At 32.8% G+C, this 17,500-nt stretch overlaps 2 protein-coding genes across 9 annotated transcripts in view; both read left to right on the forward strand.

The window, feature by feature from the left end:
* The window catches only part of LOC122630058 (alpha-tocopherol transfer protein-like), a 15,541-nt gene extending 9,924 nt beyond the window's left edge, over window positions 1-5,617 (forward strand). The window contains exon 8 of the transcript XR_006327396.1: window positions 5,144-5,617. The gene's annotated coding sequence lies outside the window, so the exon portion shown is untranslated. The remainder of the gene's footprint in view (window positions 1-5,143) is intronic.
* LOC122630056 (rho-related BTB domain-containing protein 1) overlaps window positions 1-16,429 on the forward strand; it is a 17,288-nt gene extending 859 nt beyond the window's left edge. For 3 of the 8 annotated variants that reach the window (XM_043814094.1, XM_043814096.1, XM_043814093.1), the window contains exons 2-15: window positions 9,005-9,368; window positions 9,594-9,697; window positions 10,059-10,256; window positions 10,973-11,180; window positions 11,305-11,547; window positions 11,787-11,872; window positions 12,070-12,196; window positions 12,339-12,473; window positions 13,282-13,305; window positions 14,135-14,288; window positions 14,846-14,976; window positions 15,056-15,298; window positions 15,395-15,543; window positions 15,763-16,429. In XM_043814094.1, coding sequence (XP_043670029.1) covers window positions 9,189-9,368; window positions 9,594-9,697; window positions 10,059-10,256; window positions 10,973-11,180; window positions 11,305-11,547; window positions 11,787-11,872; window positions 12,070-12,196; window positions 12,339-12,473; window positions 13,282-13,305; window positions 14,135-14,288; window positions 14,846-14,976; window positions 15,056-15,298; window positions 15,395-15,543; window positions 15,763-16,009 — 2,229 coding nt within the window. In that variant the 5' untranslated portion in view covers window positions 9,005-9,188 and the 3' untranslated portion in view covers window positions 16,010-16,429. The remainder of the gene's footprint in view (window positions 1-9,004; window positions 9,369-9,593; window positions 9,698-10,058; window positions 10,257-10,972; window positions 11,181-11,304; window positions 11,548-11,786; window positions 11,873-12,069; window positions 12,197-12,338; window positions 12,474-13,281; window positions 13,306-14,134; window positions 14,289-14,845; window positions 14,977-15,055; window positions 15,299-15,394; window positions 15,544-15,762) is intronic. The other 5 variants (XM_043814095.1, XM_043814098.1, XM_043814097.1 and 2 more) reach the window with 3 other exon arrangements.
* The last annotated feature ends 1,071 nt before the right edge of the window (window positions 16,430-17,500 follow it).

A 17,500-nucleotide genomic window follows, 5' to 3' on the forward strand; every position in this document is an offset into this window, starting at 1 on the left:
AACGACACACACACATATATATATATATATATATACATACATACGTACATACATTGATACATTGATACATAGATACGTTACCTACGTACATGCTACATACATCGTTTTTATTATATTAGTTTCATATTTCGTAAAAACTTGCAACGGTACGAATCGATCGCAATGACGTTCACGATGAATCGATCCCACTTCAATTATACATATTTTCGAAACGATTTTCATCGAGCTGTTAAAACTTTCGTCTTAAGAGTGTAGTTAAAAAAAAAAAAAAAAAAAAAGAAAAGAAAAAAAATAGAAAAAGAAGAAAGAAAGAAGAAAGAAAGAAAGAAAGAAAGAAAGGTCCCGCGACAGGGCAAGTGGCGCATTAAAAGAGATTGATTGATAATACGATACGAGCACGCAAGCCAGTTGAACTTGGTGAACGTGGCGTTTTCTTGCAATCGAAACTCTAAATCTCGCGTTTTGTTTTTTTTTTTTTTTTTTTTTTTTTTTTTAATAAAGATTAAGGCAGAAGAAGGAAACAAGTGGAGGAGGAGATAGATGATGGAGATAGTGGATTGGAAAAAAATATTTTGACGGGAAAAAATTGTGATACGATCGTCATCATTTTTTAGTTGGGGTAGGACATCTCAAACGAACGAACAAACGAACGAACGAACGAATGAACGGACGAACGAACGAACGTATTCCGTTTCGAGGTCGAACGGACGAACGTCGACCCGACTCCGACGAGACTCCGATCGCCGTCATTGCTTTTCTTCTCCCTTCGACCCCCTCAACCCCTCTTCCCCTTCACCCCTTCTCCTCTCTTCCCCTCTTCTCCCATTTACTTATATGTAAGTACGTCCGTTACGAGACATCATCCAATTTTATGTGTTATAGGTACTTAGGGTGTATCGAAAGAACGAACGAACCAATGAGAAAGAGTGTGTACGTATGTACGTGTGTGTGTGTGTGTGTGTGTTTATGTGTGTGAGAGAGAAAGTAATATCGAGATGAATTAATGTTGAGGATTAAAAAATTTGAAACAGTTTTTATTTTGAGATTATTCATAAAGGATGAGCGAATGAGTGAATGATTGTGAGTGAGAAAAAGAGAGTAATATCGAGATGAAATAATGTTGAGGATTAAAAAATTCGAAACATTTTTTTCTTTTAGGTTATTCATAAAGAGTGAGCGAGTGAGTGGGTGGGTAATAGCGAATGAGAAAAAGAGAGAGAGAGAGAGAGAGAGAGAGAGAGTAATATCGAGATGAAATAATGTTGAAGATTAAAAAATTCGAAACATTTTTTTCTTTAGATTATTCATAAAGAATGAACGAATGAGTAGGTGAGTTTAAGTATTTGAAAGAGAGAGAGAGAGAGAGAGAGAGAGAGAGAGAGAGAGAGAGAGAGAGAGAGAGAGAAAGAGAGCACGTGCACGAGCGAAACGTTTTGTGCATTGACGGTAGATTGTAACCCGCGTGACAATATTAATGATGTAAACGTGTGTGCGCGTATATGCGTATGTACATAGAAAAGAATTGAAGTTAAATACGCGCGTGTAATTTCAAGTATCGGTCACGTAGTACACTACTGTGTTAATTCTAACTTCGTCTATCTCCTCTCTCTCTTTCTCTTTTTTCATCTATAATCCTCTAACAAAATTTATAATTAACGCGGTATAAGAACAATTCGTATCGTTTATCTCTTCATGGTTTATTGATCGATAGACGCAATAACATTCATTTATGCCTCGGAACATTCGTGTTCTTTTTTTTTTTTCTCTTTTTCTTCACTTTTTATTACCATGAAAATCAATTTTAATTCCACCGGTTAAACGTTTAAAACGATTAGAACATCTGCATACTGATCTTCTTTTCCTCCTTAGTGTTTTCTTATTCATCTGCATCCGTCTTTTGGTATCTCTCATATCTTCTCTCTCTCTCTCTCTCTCTCTCTCTTTCTCTCTTTCTCTCTCTCTCTCTCTCTCTGACTCTTTCAGCTTATATAAGAGAGCTCACAACGAATAAGAGCGTCCCTGGTTTCAATGCAGCACCGAACCTCGACTCAGCTGTACCACGTACTACTTTCTATTAATTATTTTTCTTTTTCTTTCACTTTTTCTTTTTCTAAAGTAAATAGGAAATAACAATCTCGATGAGAACTTTTCCTTAGTTTTTTCTCTTTGTGAAATCATTAGAATGTAAGATATATATATATGTGTGTGTGTGTGTGTGTGTGTGTATATATATATATCCTAGATCGTCTTTAGAGTATTCTTACAATGAATAAATGCATGAATCCAATGGAAAGAAAATGAGAGGAACAGTTTCGTCTTTATCAGAACGATTGTAAGCTCGGAAAGTTCGAGCGGCTCGATTGTTGCCGCATCATCATCGCTTCGATCGATCCTTTTAACGACACGGACTCGTCGACGGATCGGACGAGTAGCAATTGAAACGTCACGTGGCATCGTTATATCTCTCTCTCTCTCTCTCTCTCTCTCTCTCTCTCTCTCTCTCTCTCAAATTCTATCAAGTATACATACGTATATGTATGTATATGAACACTAGGAAATGCATTCTGAAGATCAAAAATCGTGACGTCAAACTTCATTGAATTCTTAACATTAAAAATTTACATATGTATATAGTATATAGATACGTAGTATATACATGCCTATGTAAGTAAGTACGCATGTACGTCTATCAACCAATCTTTTGCTTTCGTTCAATTTCTCATAAATGTAATATTTCTGAATGAATATCTTAAATGAATGTCCCATAAAGAAAGAGAGAGAGAGAGAGAAAGAAATATGTTTAATAAAAAAGATGATCGATCGATCACGTTGTAAGATATAGATAGATACATATATACATATATACATACATACGTATATAAATACGTAAATATATCTAAGCTGATAGTAAAGTGATGATACGCGATAGAGAGAAGAAAGGAAGGAAGGAAGGAAGGAAGGAAAGAGGGAAGGATAGATAATAAGAACATTAGAGATAGAAATAGACGAGTTTGATAACGTCGATAATGTTTTGGTAATGGCGTTATTGCTGCGACTAATCGTCCTATGAACGATACAAAGAGGAATGTTGCGCCGCCGACAACGACGTTTAAAAACGTCCGCTTGTAACGCTCCGTGCATCACGGACGGAGTCCGACGCGTGATTAACGGGATGAAAGAGGTCGACAATAAAAGAGGAACGTTTACTTAATTAATGTACTGCCTCGGCTAGGCTGGCTCGTTGACCCCGGACCCCTTCACGATATTCGCGATACTTTGATCGTCCTTCGGCGAAAATTGATTTCAGTATCTAAGTGATATAGAGAGATAAAGAAATAGATCAGAAAGAAGATGAAAGAAAAAGAGAGAGAGAGAGAGAGAGAAATTCTTGTCTTACTTGATTTTTATTTTCTTTTTTATTATTCTTTTTTTTGTTTTTTTTTTTTTTTTTTTTACTCTACCTTTTACCTATTACTTGCTGACCTCTGCACGAGCCGTGTTCTGCAATGCGCCAGTCAAGCGTCCATGTTTTCTCTCTTTCTCTTTCTCTTTCTCTTTCTCTTTCTCTTTCTCTTCGTCTCTATCCCCCTCTTCTTTTCTCTCTCTCTCTCTCTCTCTCTCTCTCTCTCTCTCTCTTTCTCTTTCCTTTTCAACCCTTGTAAAGTTATGTTCTTCTTTTTCCTCTTTCTTTTTTTTTCTTTTTTCCCATGAAAAATGTACATCTTCCTCTTGGTAAGTAAAGTAACCGAAACGTACGCGGAGCCATATCCGTTCGTTTTCATCTTCCTCAAATCAATTTTGAGATTCGTATCGCGTACTCTCTGAATAAGAGACGATATAATATTATCAAGAGAGTTCGCTGAGTTTCCATTTGGTTGCACTTCGACTATGCACCGCTTCTCTTTCCCTTCGGTTAATCGCTCGCAAAGGAACTTTCAGGAAAGCGTTTCCGAAGGCCATTCTCTCGTGTCACGAGCAATACCTTTTCAATAGATTCACGTGTAACATCGATCATCCGTCGATCGAAACAGGAAAAGTTAGTTTCGATACTACGATAGCTCTCTCTCTCTCTCTCTCTCTCTCTCTCTCTCAGAGAGAATCTATCTATCTATTTCTGTGTTAAAGGATGTTATTCTTTCTTTTTATGTTTTTTTTTTTTTTTTACAGATTTATTTCGCAGCTTCCGCGACATCTTCAAGCTCGCGATAGCAATCCTTTTATTTCTTTTTTTATTTTTTTTTTTCAGTACCCATGAATTGTTTTCCGAACAAATTTTTTATCCAATAAATAAAAAACTTTCCGTCTTGCAAATAAATCGTTTATCTTTTCCTATCGACGGCATCTTTTTTTTTTTTTTTTGTACGAATACTTGGATTAGAATTAAAAAATTATATATATATATATATATATCGCGACTTTTATCTTCAATCGCTTATTACAAATTTGGTATTAAAAAATATATATATATATATAAAAATATTTAGTTGAAGAAATTTCCCGATTTCTTTGATGTTAACCGAATTTACTTTATAATTGGATCGGACGAAAGGGTGTAAAAATGAGACTTCGTGACTTTTCATGAGCCTCTCTCTCTCTCTCTTTCCCCCTCTCCCCTCTCTCTCTCTCTGTCCCATCGTATTCTAGTCACAATCTCGTTGCACTTCTGTTTACGAAGCGTAGAACACGATTGCCAGGCACGTCGTTTCTAGCCTATTTGGACCATTGATTCGCGAGGAACACGTTGGGACAGCCTGTTCATGCGTACGTTCTCCTCTGCATAGCGGATGTGTCTGTTTACCCATTAACTCTCTCTCTCTCTTTCTCTCTCTTTCTTGTAACGACGAGAAAAATATTATTCTTCTTCGATCAATAATTACGAAGAACTAAAAGAGAAAGAAATAGTCTTTCGAATGAAAATTCTTAGCAAAGTTTCGTCCGTTACGAAAAACAGGACACGAGATAGACATGATGTTGGGTGACGAAAAAAAAAAATAAATAAATAAAAAATAAAAAAAATAAAAAGAAGAATAAAAAAGAAGAAAAAAAAAGCATCTGTTTATTTTTTCATCGTTTTAAAAATTTATAAACGTAATTAACGTTAAAAGGATTCGACCGCTTTGTGTAGGTACATGTTTATGTAGACATGTGTGTGTGTGTGTGTGTGTGTGTACGGAAATTGTGTGAGAACGTGTGCGTAGAAAGTAGGTCGAATATACAGAAGAAGTAACAACACAGCGGCAAACCATTCGTTAGAGAATCCGAGAAGAGAATGATTAGTAGCGAATAGTATAGTATAGTAGTAGTGGTACCAGTAGTAGTAACAGCGATAGTAATAATAGTAATAGTAGTAGTAACAGTAAGGTTTTCTCTTTAGAATAGACGAAAACACATGTGACAGTAGTCGGATATAAACGCGTCGCGATACGTCTCGCACTTTTCGTCCGGTGAAGTTTCCGCAATGTAACAACAACGGCAAGGACGAAAAACGCAGTTTTGCCACGTAATCCTGGCGTGGCTGAAAATCGATAGGGTGCTTGATAAACGTGGATGGCGAGCTTTAACGATACCTATCTAAAACCAAATGTTTCTCTTCTAATACCTGAAAAATTCTTCGTTGTACGTTTGGTTGTTTTTTTCTCTATCGAATAGTTCAAAAAAAGATTTTTATCTTTTTTATTCGATAAAAAGAGATAAAGAGAAAGAGAGAGAAAGATGCATTAACTTAGACCCCGTATCGTTCGAAAGTATAATAAATTATAATTTCGTTCCTTTGACACTGAAATGAGAGACTCGTTTACGTGAAATGAAACGAATTCAGGATTCAATTATAACGTAAGGCTAAAACGAAAGATTTAATTAGGAAATGTAGGCCACTCGCTCGCTAATTATCTCTCACAACGACGACGTTCGACACTCCGATACATACACACACACATATATATACACATATACATATGTAATAGTATTTACTTATTTACATAAATGTGTACGTACACAATAACTTGAATTTTTCGAGTTCGCCATTGATTTGACCTCTGTAAGGAAAATCAAACGTGTTACTACATCGCGTTGCAATGTTATAGCATATTTACTTATGTATATATATACAATCCGCTTATACTTATAGATTCTTCTTTTTCTTTTTCCATTTTTTTCTTTTCTTCTTAATAATCAATTATAAGAAATGACACTAGAATATCTTTTATCTCGTCTATAAATGTCGTTTTTGAGATAATGAAATTTACGATAGATTTTACGTAGACCTTAAAATTTATACTCGAGTGTCCTTGTTAAAAACTCACCACGTGAAACGAGGACTATCGAGCGAACTAACTTTCGATTTTTGCATTGTAACTATCTGACGATATTATGCATATATGTATGAATGAATGTAATATATATATTTATCTACATGTATCGACTCTCATCACTTGGCACATTGATTATTGAGATAACTTGTCTATCAATGAAGAAAAAGAAAAACTATTCGATAAGTCTCGTTCAACATAAAAACTTATTTTTGCATATACTTATATACCTATCCATCTACCTAGATATTTAAATGAAAATGAAATACATATTGTACTTAAATGACACGTTTTAATATCACGATACATTTTTGTAATCGTGAATATCGAAACACGCGAATTTTTTTTTTTCTTCTTCTTCTTTTTTCTTTTTTATTTCGTTTTGCCCTCGGCCTGATTCACGAGAAAGTTTCGTTGATTATATTAGTTTGATATTCACGGTGATCAAAAAATGAGATTACGTGATCAGTGCACGAGATCTTTCTATCGATAAAAAATATCAAAAGAGGGTTAGTCATAATACGGTGTTTATCTTGACGGAACGTTAATGCTCTCTCTCTCTCTCTTTTTTCTCTTCTCTCTCTATCTATCCATCTTTTGTAAGACTATAGGGTCGTAGGAAATAAACGAAGAGAGCTCATTGTATTAATAGAGACCGGAAATTTATTTTCAAACTTTCCATAATCGATAAGTTCGACAGGAATGTAACGCATCCACGCGATCCCATTCCCAAGTGAATTTATATACGAAATGCGTCATCCAAACACGAATATATTTATATACACGCTGTCAGGCATAAAAATGAATATATGAAAATCGTTGAGAAAAAAGAGAAAAAAAAAAAAAAGAAGTTGGAATATCCGAGTAATCAAGATATCACGTTCTTTTTTTTCTTTTCTTTTCTTTTCTTTTCTTTTTTTTTTTTTTTTTTTTTTTATCGCAACCATAAAATTCTAGACTTTTAATTAGATTTTTTTTTTTTTACAATCGTTGTTCAATGTTTTATAATTATTTCTAAAGTTTCTCAAACGATTAGTAAACGCATATAAAATATTATGGTACTTAGTATAAATAAAAATTTTAATACTTTAGATTAGACCTTTGATTGCGATAGTTTCATCTACATATACTGCTGGCAATCAAATCAAATATCAATCATTTTTTAATCATAAAATTCTGTACGCTTGATATTAGATTTGTTCCACTGATCATTCGACGTTTAATAATTATTTAACTGAATATATGATACTATACTATATCGAAAGAAAAAGGATTAGATTTCTTTCACTGATCCCGTACATGTACATTTAACGATTAATTATATCGATATTACTTAATCTAAGACATCTAATGTCTATAGGTTAAATCAATTTTTAAAAAATCTATTTCTCAGTAAAAAATTAATCTTTAAAAACTCGTTTTTAAAAAGATACTTTTAACATGTACTTGATTTCCACGTTCAATTCATTTAAATAAAACATTAATTAACTTAATGAATATATTACAAAGATATATTATGATATAGTCTATCCGTGTTATTATACTCATATAAAAAGAAGACAAAGACGAAGAAGAAAAAAAAAAAAGAAAAAAAAAAGAAAAAAAAATCGAAGAGGCCGTGTACCGCGGCGAGTGTCTTTCAGGGTTAAGGTGATTTAAGTTGCGAAGGGTTCGATTCTAAATATAAGGAAACTGAGACACATACACCCCGACAGGGGTGTGAAGGAGGGAGACGAAATCAATAGGTATACCAAGTTTATATGCGCGAGACTACCCAGTCTTAACTGTAATCGCTCAATCGTGCCTAAAATATCCGTACCTCTGTATCTATGTATGTATATAAATATATATATGAATGTATGTATGTATGTATGTATGTATGTATATATGTATATACGTTGGATGGTCTTCGTTGACAAATCTTAACGCATTCTCTCCACGTGCACGTGAATTGGATTTTGCCAGTTATCAAAACCGGCTAGTACTCGTATTTTCAATCCCGAAATATTTTCAGTATGGATAGAGTTATGTTGGTTAAATTATGTTAGTATTAATACTGACAATGAATACGGACTGTTGGTTAAACTGAGTTAGTCACTCTACTGTTTTCTATCGTCTCTTTTACGATCGAAATATTATAGTACACCAATTGTTATTTAATTATTAGTATATGTAGTAATCGTAGAGAATAGTAGATATAATATCGTTGATATAATTGTAATATAGAGTATATTAGAATTGATTATAATAAGAAAACTATCGACTTATTTCGTGCACGTTATATTCGACATACATAGGTAGGTATCTAGATCGTATTTCAATATTTATCTGAATATTTAATTTATTATATTCAATTAATTTTTTTCGATAATAATAATAATAATAACAAATAGAGAGAGAAAGAAAGAGAGAGAGAGAGAGAGAGAGATAGCTCGTCAATTTTATCACTCTAATAAATTATTACTAATCAATAACGCTCGTGCAAATGTTATATTATATTAATCCAAGAATTATCTCGATGATTTTAATATCCGCGTCTGATGATAATTAGAACAATTAATACCACAGATATAAATTGCGATTTACTATTTGTCAAGTTTGGCTATTTAATTTCTTTCTTTCTTTTTTTTTTTTTTTTCTTTTTTCTTTTTTCGTTTTTATTACACATAGAAGAAGAATCAATTTCTTTGTTCTAGAAGAAATCGTAAAACAGAAGGAGGAAGATTTTGATCGACAGTTGGTCGAAAATCGGATGTGGTGTTGTTCGCGTTGGTTAGCTACAAAAGCATCGGTGACACCGACGGCTACGGTAGCTCTGTCGTATTTGGACGATCTGGCACGTGAAAAAGTATATTGGATGAAAAAGGGAGGTTGTCGGTGATGGACAATGAGCAGCCGCACCAGGAACTGGTCAAGTGCGTGGTCGTGGGTGACACAGCAGTCGGAAAGACCAGATTGATATGTGCTAGAGCATGCAACAAACACGTCTCGCTGTCCCAATTGTTAACTACACACGTACCCACGGTTTGGGCTATCGATCAATATAGAATTTATAAGGACGTAAGTTTTTGTGTTTTCTCGTTTGTTCTTTTTTTCTCTTTTTTTTTTTTTTTTTTTTTTTTTTTTTTAATCAAAGTTCAGAAAAGAATGTCGATTTGATTATTTTTTTGTTTCACTATTTTCTTTTTCTTTCTTTTTTTTTTGTTTCCGTTCCAATTAATAATTTTTAATTTATTATATATATATATATTATATATATATATATTTTTGATACGTTATATGCAGGTATTAGAACGATCGTGGGAAGTCGTGGACAACGTTAACGTATCTTTACGTCTTTGGGATACGTTTGGGGATCACGAGAAGGATCGTCGATTTGCCTACGGCAGGTTAGTTTGAAAGATATTTCGAAAAAAAAAAAAAAAATTATATGTGTATTGACCGATTAGAAAATATCGATCGACGATATAAAATATAATATTCTTACGCCATTTAATTGGATTGAAGTCGATAAAATTTGTTTATCACAAAATTTATACTTCATCGTTAAATATAAATGTTGTAATAAAAATATTGATAGATATCAAATATAATATATACATACATACATATATATATATATATATATATATATATATATATATATATAGATCGATAAAATCTTTTCCATACAAAAAAATTTATAATCGCTATTAAAGAAATTATATTGATAATCGATAATGAATTTGAATGAATTCGATGTGTTCGTAGATCGGACGTCGTTTTATTATGTTTCTCCATAACAAATCCGGTTTCTTTGCGGAACTGCAAAGCAATGTGGTATCCGGAAATACGTCGATTCTGTCCCCAAACGCCGGTCCTATTGGTCGGATGCAAAAACGACTTGCGATACATGTATCGAGATGAGACCTATTTAAGTTACTTCCGAGATCGAAGCCCATTCGTAAGGTAAGTTATAATTTAACATACCACTAGAATAGATTCGATCGATTACCAACCTGATATCCCTTATCTGCTATACGATTTCCGTTAGAATTATCAAACAAAGTTATCTGAGGTCTCTCTTTGACGCGAATTGAAATAAAAAAGGAACGATCCAATGGAGCATAGAAAAGGGATTTACAAAATCGTTGAATGAGAAGAGTCATTCGAATATATATAAGTATATATATATATATATATATATATATATATATGCGTGTGTATATGTAGACTATATTCGACTTTACTTCGAATACATATATACTGGAACTTCAGTAGCAAAGTATGTCGAAGTATTGATTCCACCGGGGAGTCTCTTCGTTGCTCTATCACTTTCCTCTTCGGACCAATTACGTCGAAGAGAGTTTCCACATCGACATCGGATAAATCGAACGCGACTTCGAGACTAAATTAATATCGAACCCTTTTGTTAGACGTCATTGTATAGTTCCCACGAGACGTCATTGTCCAAAGTTCACCATGACTTTTAGCGATCCTCTTGCGAATAGCACGTATTCGCTTTCGCGATGATGAACTTTATAAAAAAAAGAAGATAGATATATAGATAGATAGATGAAAATAGAGAGAGAGAGAGAGAGAGAGAGATAGAAATTATTTTTGTGATTTTTCGTTTTTACTTTCTTTTTTTTTTTTTTTTTAATTTTCGTTTTAATCATTTCTAGGGCCACGAGAAAAAGTGATTTGGTCATGCCTGATCAAGCAAGAGCGGTAGCACGAGAGTTAGGTGTATGTTATTATGAAACTAGTGTCTTCACTTATTATGGCGTCAACGAGGTCTTTGAAAACTCGATACGAGCCGCCTTAATTGCACGAAGACAACAACGCTTTTGGATGACGAATTTGAAGAGGGTACAAAGGCCTTTGCTTCAGGTAATACTTGATACTAATCTAATATTTTAATAAATAAATATATATATATGTATCTGCTACATTAATAATATATTAATTAAATTTAGATATTTATTTATTATTATTGTTTAAAAATGAATTACAGGCACCATTTTGTCCACCGAAACCAGTACCGCCAGAAGTTTATCTAACAGCAAGTACCTACGAGGAAAATATGAAAACATTATGGACAAAGCCAGTTCACACCGACGTAACATTAATAACAGGCAATTGCACTTTCCCAGCTCATCGATGTTTATTAGCAGCGGCTTCGCCTGCATTTCATCGACTTTTCTCGGCAGAACTTGCTCATGAACATACACCGAGAAGTTCGAGCGAGTCCAGCATGGTGAGTAAAAGAAAAATAGAGAGAGAGAGAGAGAGAGAGAGAGAGAGAGAGAAAGAGAGAGAAAATCAAATCAAATCTCTCGAATAATATTTTTATTATTATTGTCATTATTATGCGCGTATGAATTTTTTAACTTTGGATATATTACGAATTTAAAAAAAGAAAAAAACAAACAAACAAACAAGCGAAAAGAGAAAAGAAAAATTGTACATTTTCTTCTATTGTCTCTCACAAAATAGGTAAGCACTTTTGGCGAGGCCACAGTAGGCGATTTTAACGACGATACCGAATGCCTGATTCGCATTGATCAAAGCAAACCCTCAAAGTGAGTTAATCTCTCAAATCCATGAACACACGTGCACACTCTTGCATTCTCTTATTATACTACTCGTTATATATTTATTCGAGATGTGTTTCGAACGATAACGTTACCAATAGAAAAGATAGAATGGAACGAAATTCGTCGAAAGAAAGAGAAAGAAAAAAAATATATATATATATATATATTTCAATATATTTCAGAGTATGGGAACAATTGAAAAGAAGATCGAGCTTTCAAGTTTTACCAACGATGGATAATCAAAGAAAAGCCAATGGTGCTACGAGAGAATTGAATCATCCTGCATTTCAAAATATACGCGTTTGCATGGTAAATTTTTTTCCATAAAAAACTAATCCGCGAATCTCAAAATGGAAAGTATACGTATACGTATTATATATCTATATATATATATATATATATATATATATGTATAAAATTCTCTTTATATTTTTTGTTAAACATTATATAGAGTGAAAATTCAAACGGAGTGCAACAACCTACTACAGTGGTAACTCTCTCGAAGCTCATTACGCCTCAGGCTATGCAGCAATGCTTGCAGTTCATCTACACAGGCAGCTTGGATAAACGGTATCACGATCTACAAGTACGTTGGGTCGGTAGAATATTTTATCAGAAAAGGTACATCCAATGCGATAGAGTGAAAAGAGAAAAGAGAACAAAAAATGAAAAAAAAAAAAAAGAAAAAAAAGAAAGAAAAAAGAAAAAGAAAAAAGAAAACGAGAAGCAAGGACTTTCTTCATTATTATTACACAGGGTGAGACCCTGAAGTTCTTTTAAATGATTCTTTAAAAATCGATTACATTTTTCTCGAAACTTTCTGGGCTATTTTTTTTCATTTTTTTTTTTTTTTGAAATTTTACTCGCAGTTCAACGATCCGAAAGAGATCGAGATTAGCCTGAAAAGTTTCGAAAAAAAAAAAAAAAAAAAAAAAAAAAAAAATTGTAATTGTTCTTTCAAAATTACTTCGGTACTTTCTCGTGTACATCATCAGAGAGTTTTTAGTCCAATCTCCTTTGTAATATATTCCACGGTATAATAATTTTCTATCGGATTAACTTAAAAAAACGCAGGATTACCTTCGCTATACTCTTTTCTACACACGAATAGGCGACTTTTAATTTCGATTTTTATCTCTCCACTTATACACACCATCTTTTTGTTTATATTTATGTAAATATAAAAATGGGACAATATATCGATCGGTCCCTGTAACGAACAGAGACAATCCACGTTAATCACCAAGGATAGGAAGAATCAAAAAAAAAAAAAAAAAAGATTTTCTTGTTATAGAAAAATTATGGGGAAAAAAAAAAGCAAGAAAAGAAATCGAGCGAATTTCATAAAATGATATAATAAAAAAAAAAAAACTAACGCGGCTGTATTCTTTCAGACAGCTCCTATTGGGCTATTACTGGTTAGTACTAAGTCAAATTCGTTTGACAAATACGTGACATTGTATTAAACACACATACATATTACATTACACGTAAGAGCACATACTTAAGCATAAGCACGAAAGCACGCACGCATATGTGATGGTATTGTATCATTTCATCGAGTGAGAAGGATATTCATCTTGAAAGAAATCTAATTTATCGAGAGCATGTTCACGTTCTCTTCTAAATATCATCATCGAATAAGTAATATGATTCATTTAAAAAAATTAGAGATATATATGTATTCGTACACATATGCACACACACACACACACACACATAGCCATACATACATTCATATATATATATACATATATATTTAATCGATGCCTAATTTTTATATTAAAAAAATTCAATGATCGTATAATAATAAAATATATACGTATATATGTATCTAATGTATATATATATATATATATATACATACACACATACGCACATTTCAAAATATATCAACCACGTAAACGAAGGGAAAAGAAAAAAAAAAAAAAAAGCTCATCGTCGGATCTAATCATAATCATCGTTAGATCAGCATGATTTAGCGATTACTTTAACGTAATCCATCCTCAGAAGAAATATTATCGAAGAGATAAGAGAGACCGATCATGGTTGCATGGACAATAATTTATCATCGTCATCGATTATCTTAATATCATCGAGTTATCAAGGATCTGATCTCTAATATAATTCTATCATCGTCTGAATTCATACAGTTCATATCGTTTATATTATTCGTCGTATGGAATTGATATTTATGGGAAATAATCGAGTCTAAATGTTCAAACATTTGATATCTATTATCTTCAGGAGATCAGACAAGCAGCTGAGTTCCTCGAGCTACCACAATTGCTGATGGTACTTGGAACAATACAAACTCGTGAACAGTTTGTAAACAGTGATCTAAATAATCGTTATAAACAAGTGGTTAGACAACGACTCGAGGATATTTGTCTTGAACAAGGTAAATTTATCATTCATTACATACACACGTACATATATATATATATATATATATATATATATATATATATAGTATCTCAATGAAAATTATCCACATGAGACTCAATAATTTTTTTTTCAAAAAAAAAAAAAAAAGAAATACCTGAAAGAGATCAATTTTGTTCTCAAGAGATACAGATTAAAGATACATACAAAATTTATCCATTTTGAATTAATTCCCTAAGAGGGGTAGTCAACCCTTAGCCTTGTAAATCTTGAATGACAACCATAGATCGAATGGCACATCGTTTGAAAAATATTTCAAGTCTCTTTACGATGAATCTGTTTCTTTTCTTTTCTTTTCTTTTTTTTTTTTTTTTTTTTTCTTCAATAAAATTGATCTGTCAGAGTTTTTAGAAAAAGATCGCTGAATCTTATGATAATCATGATGGACAATTTTTTGCTTCTGTAATGTGTGATAGAAATTCGAGGAAACGCACCGATCATTATGTAATAGTTTCTATTAATTTTTGTTGCTTTTTGTCGTTCTAAAAAAAAAATATATATATATATATATAGGATTATTCGCCGACGTTGTATTCGAATTGGACGACGGTAGTATGCCAGCTCATCGTGCTGTCCTAACTGCTAGATGCGATGTAATGAAAGCAATGTTCTCCGGTGATTTTCGTGAGAGCAGCGCCAAAATCGTAAGTTCCTTTCGTTTCTTTTTATATTCGTAATTATGAATTTTCAAAATAATATTACGAAATTATTTCAATAAAACAGATAGTTTTCCCTGGAGTTAGAGAATACACGTTTCATAAATTACTTTGTTACTTGTACACGGACGAAGTACCAGCGATTTCTTCGGCCAGATGTTTGAATCTTTTGGAACTAGCTAATAGATTGTGTTTACCAAGATTGGTTAATCTGGTTGAGAGCAGAGTGATCGAGGATCTTAAAAGATTATCTCAAAACGAAGGGAACGAGGCTGTTGAAAATTGTTTGAGACTATTGGAACCTTGCAAGGTTAGTAAAAACTAAATCGGACGAACACGATGAATTTTTTTTACATAAAACAAATAATATAATATTTTTCTTTATTCTTGTTTTCTTCGATCGTAGTTACACAACGCGGATCAGTTAGCGGATTGGTGTATGAATCATCTTTGCGTGAATTATAATAAACTTTGTAAGATGTCACCTCGTAGCGTGCGCTTACTTCATCCAGAAAATCAAGAATATTTGAACGAACACCGATGGCCGCCAGTGTGGTACGTGGATTATTATTATTATTATTATTTATTTCTTAAATTTTTAATTTGGTATGATCGATTACACAACCTTTCTCTCTCTCTCTCTCCCTCTATATATACATATATATATATATGTATGATAAAAATATAGATATATATATAAATATATATATAAATAATATATATATATATATATATATATATAAATATATTGTCTATAATTCTTTCTCTCAACAGGTATCTGAAAGACTACGATTATTATCAAAAGTGTCTAGCCGAACAGGTTCGCGAGAACAAGCCAACTTTGAAAAGAAATCGGAATCAATCGGTTTGCTTGTGTTTCTCAGGCTCGAGTAAAACGAGACGTGAAAGTACGAACAATGGCGCCGTTAATGGCGGCACATCGGCTACGACGACCGAACAACAAGCAGCCGAACGTCCTCTTTTCGATGCCTCGACGGAATCAGGGGAACAGGCTGTATGACAGGAGCCTAGCGGCCATAGCCGCTCCATCAGATTCATTCTGATCCTACCTGTGCTCTTGGTCTTCATTTGCACCATTTTTACCATTTTGATACTCCTACAGATTTATACTTAAGGTACGCGAGAATTACTAAAGAAAAAATTAATAAATAAATAAATAAATAAATACAAATAAAAAATACACACACGTATATACACGAGGAGTGAAGAAGTAGAAGAAGAAGAAGGAGGAGAAGAAAAAAAAAAAAAAGAAGAGAAGAGAAGAGAACACGAACATGTGTTCGCGAATAATTATTTTCACGAAGCAAATGTTCGGCCATTTACGATTTAAAGCCACATTATTTGGAATCGTCTCATTTTCTTTTTTCTGTCCCCCAACGCGACGTTTCTAAAGAGAGAAGAGAAAAGAAAAGAAAAGAAATAGAAAGGAAAAACGTCGATAATCGATAAGAATATGTTTATAATCGACAGAAAGTAAGAATGTGATTTTGGATAATGACGATAACGATAACGATGATGGCTTTCATAAGAGAAGAGAAATATATAAAGAACAAGAACAACAACAACAATAGCTACTTCAACAAAATTGATAAAATATATAAAATGTTAAAAATGATTTTCAAAGAACAACAACAACAACAACAACAACAACAAAATTGTTAAATTGTTATAATGTTTTTCAAAGGACGTACATGCATGCATGCACACACACACAACACAACACACACATACCTATCTACGTACATACGTACATGTATACGTTTGACCCGCGCACATCTATCGTTTTTTTAAAAACGTTCGTGCCTTTTTTTTTCGTTGCGCGATCTCCCTTATAATGAAAAAAAAAAAAACACACACACACACACACACACACGTATACAGACGGGATATAAATTGAAGCGTACGTATGATGTCGTTCTTAATATCTCAAAAATAAAGAAAGTTCCTTTCCGCAGATCATCTCGATCGAAATCCAATATGAAAGATCGAGATCGTTTCTTGCCTATAATATTCCTTTTGCAAAAAAAAAAGAGGAAACGCGATATATTTTGGAAAAAGGGGTGAGAAAAAGATAAATAGATAGATAGATACGTATATAGACAAATAGATAGATAAATAGACAGTTAAATAGATAGATAGATAGATAGATAGATAGATAGATAGATAGAAAGAAAGAGATAGGGATAGGGATAGAGATAACGAACGAATTAATTGTAAGAATGGGGGAAAAAGAAAACTATAACAAAAGCAAACGAACAAACAAACAAACAAACAAACAAACAAATAAACAAACAAAACAAACTGAGAATCCTGCCGTTCGTTTTGGAGAAATCGAGACTGGCAACATCGTCCAACGCGGATTTTGAAAATTTATCGCGACGGGCTTTATTCGCGCGCTTTATCATTATTATTATCATTATTATCATCATTATTATTATTATTTTATTATTATCATGGTTATTATCATTATTATAATTATAATTATAATTAT

The sequence above is a fragment of the Vespula pensylvanica genome, chromosome 6 (genome assembly GCF_014466175.1).
Source record: "Vespula pensylvanica isolate Volc-1 chromosome 6, ASM1446617v1, whole genome shotgun sequence".
Taxonomy (NCBI): Eukaryota; Metazoa; Arthropoda; class Insecta; order Hymenoptera; family Vespidae; genus Vespula; species Vespula pensylvanica.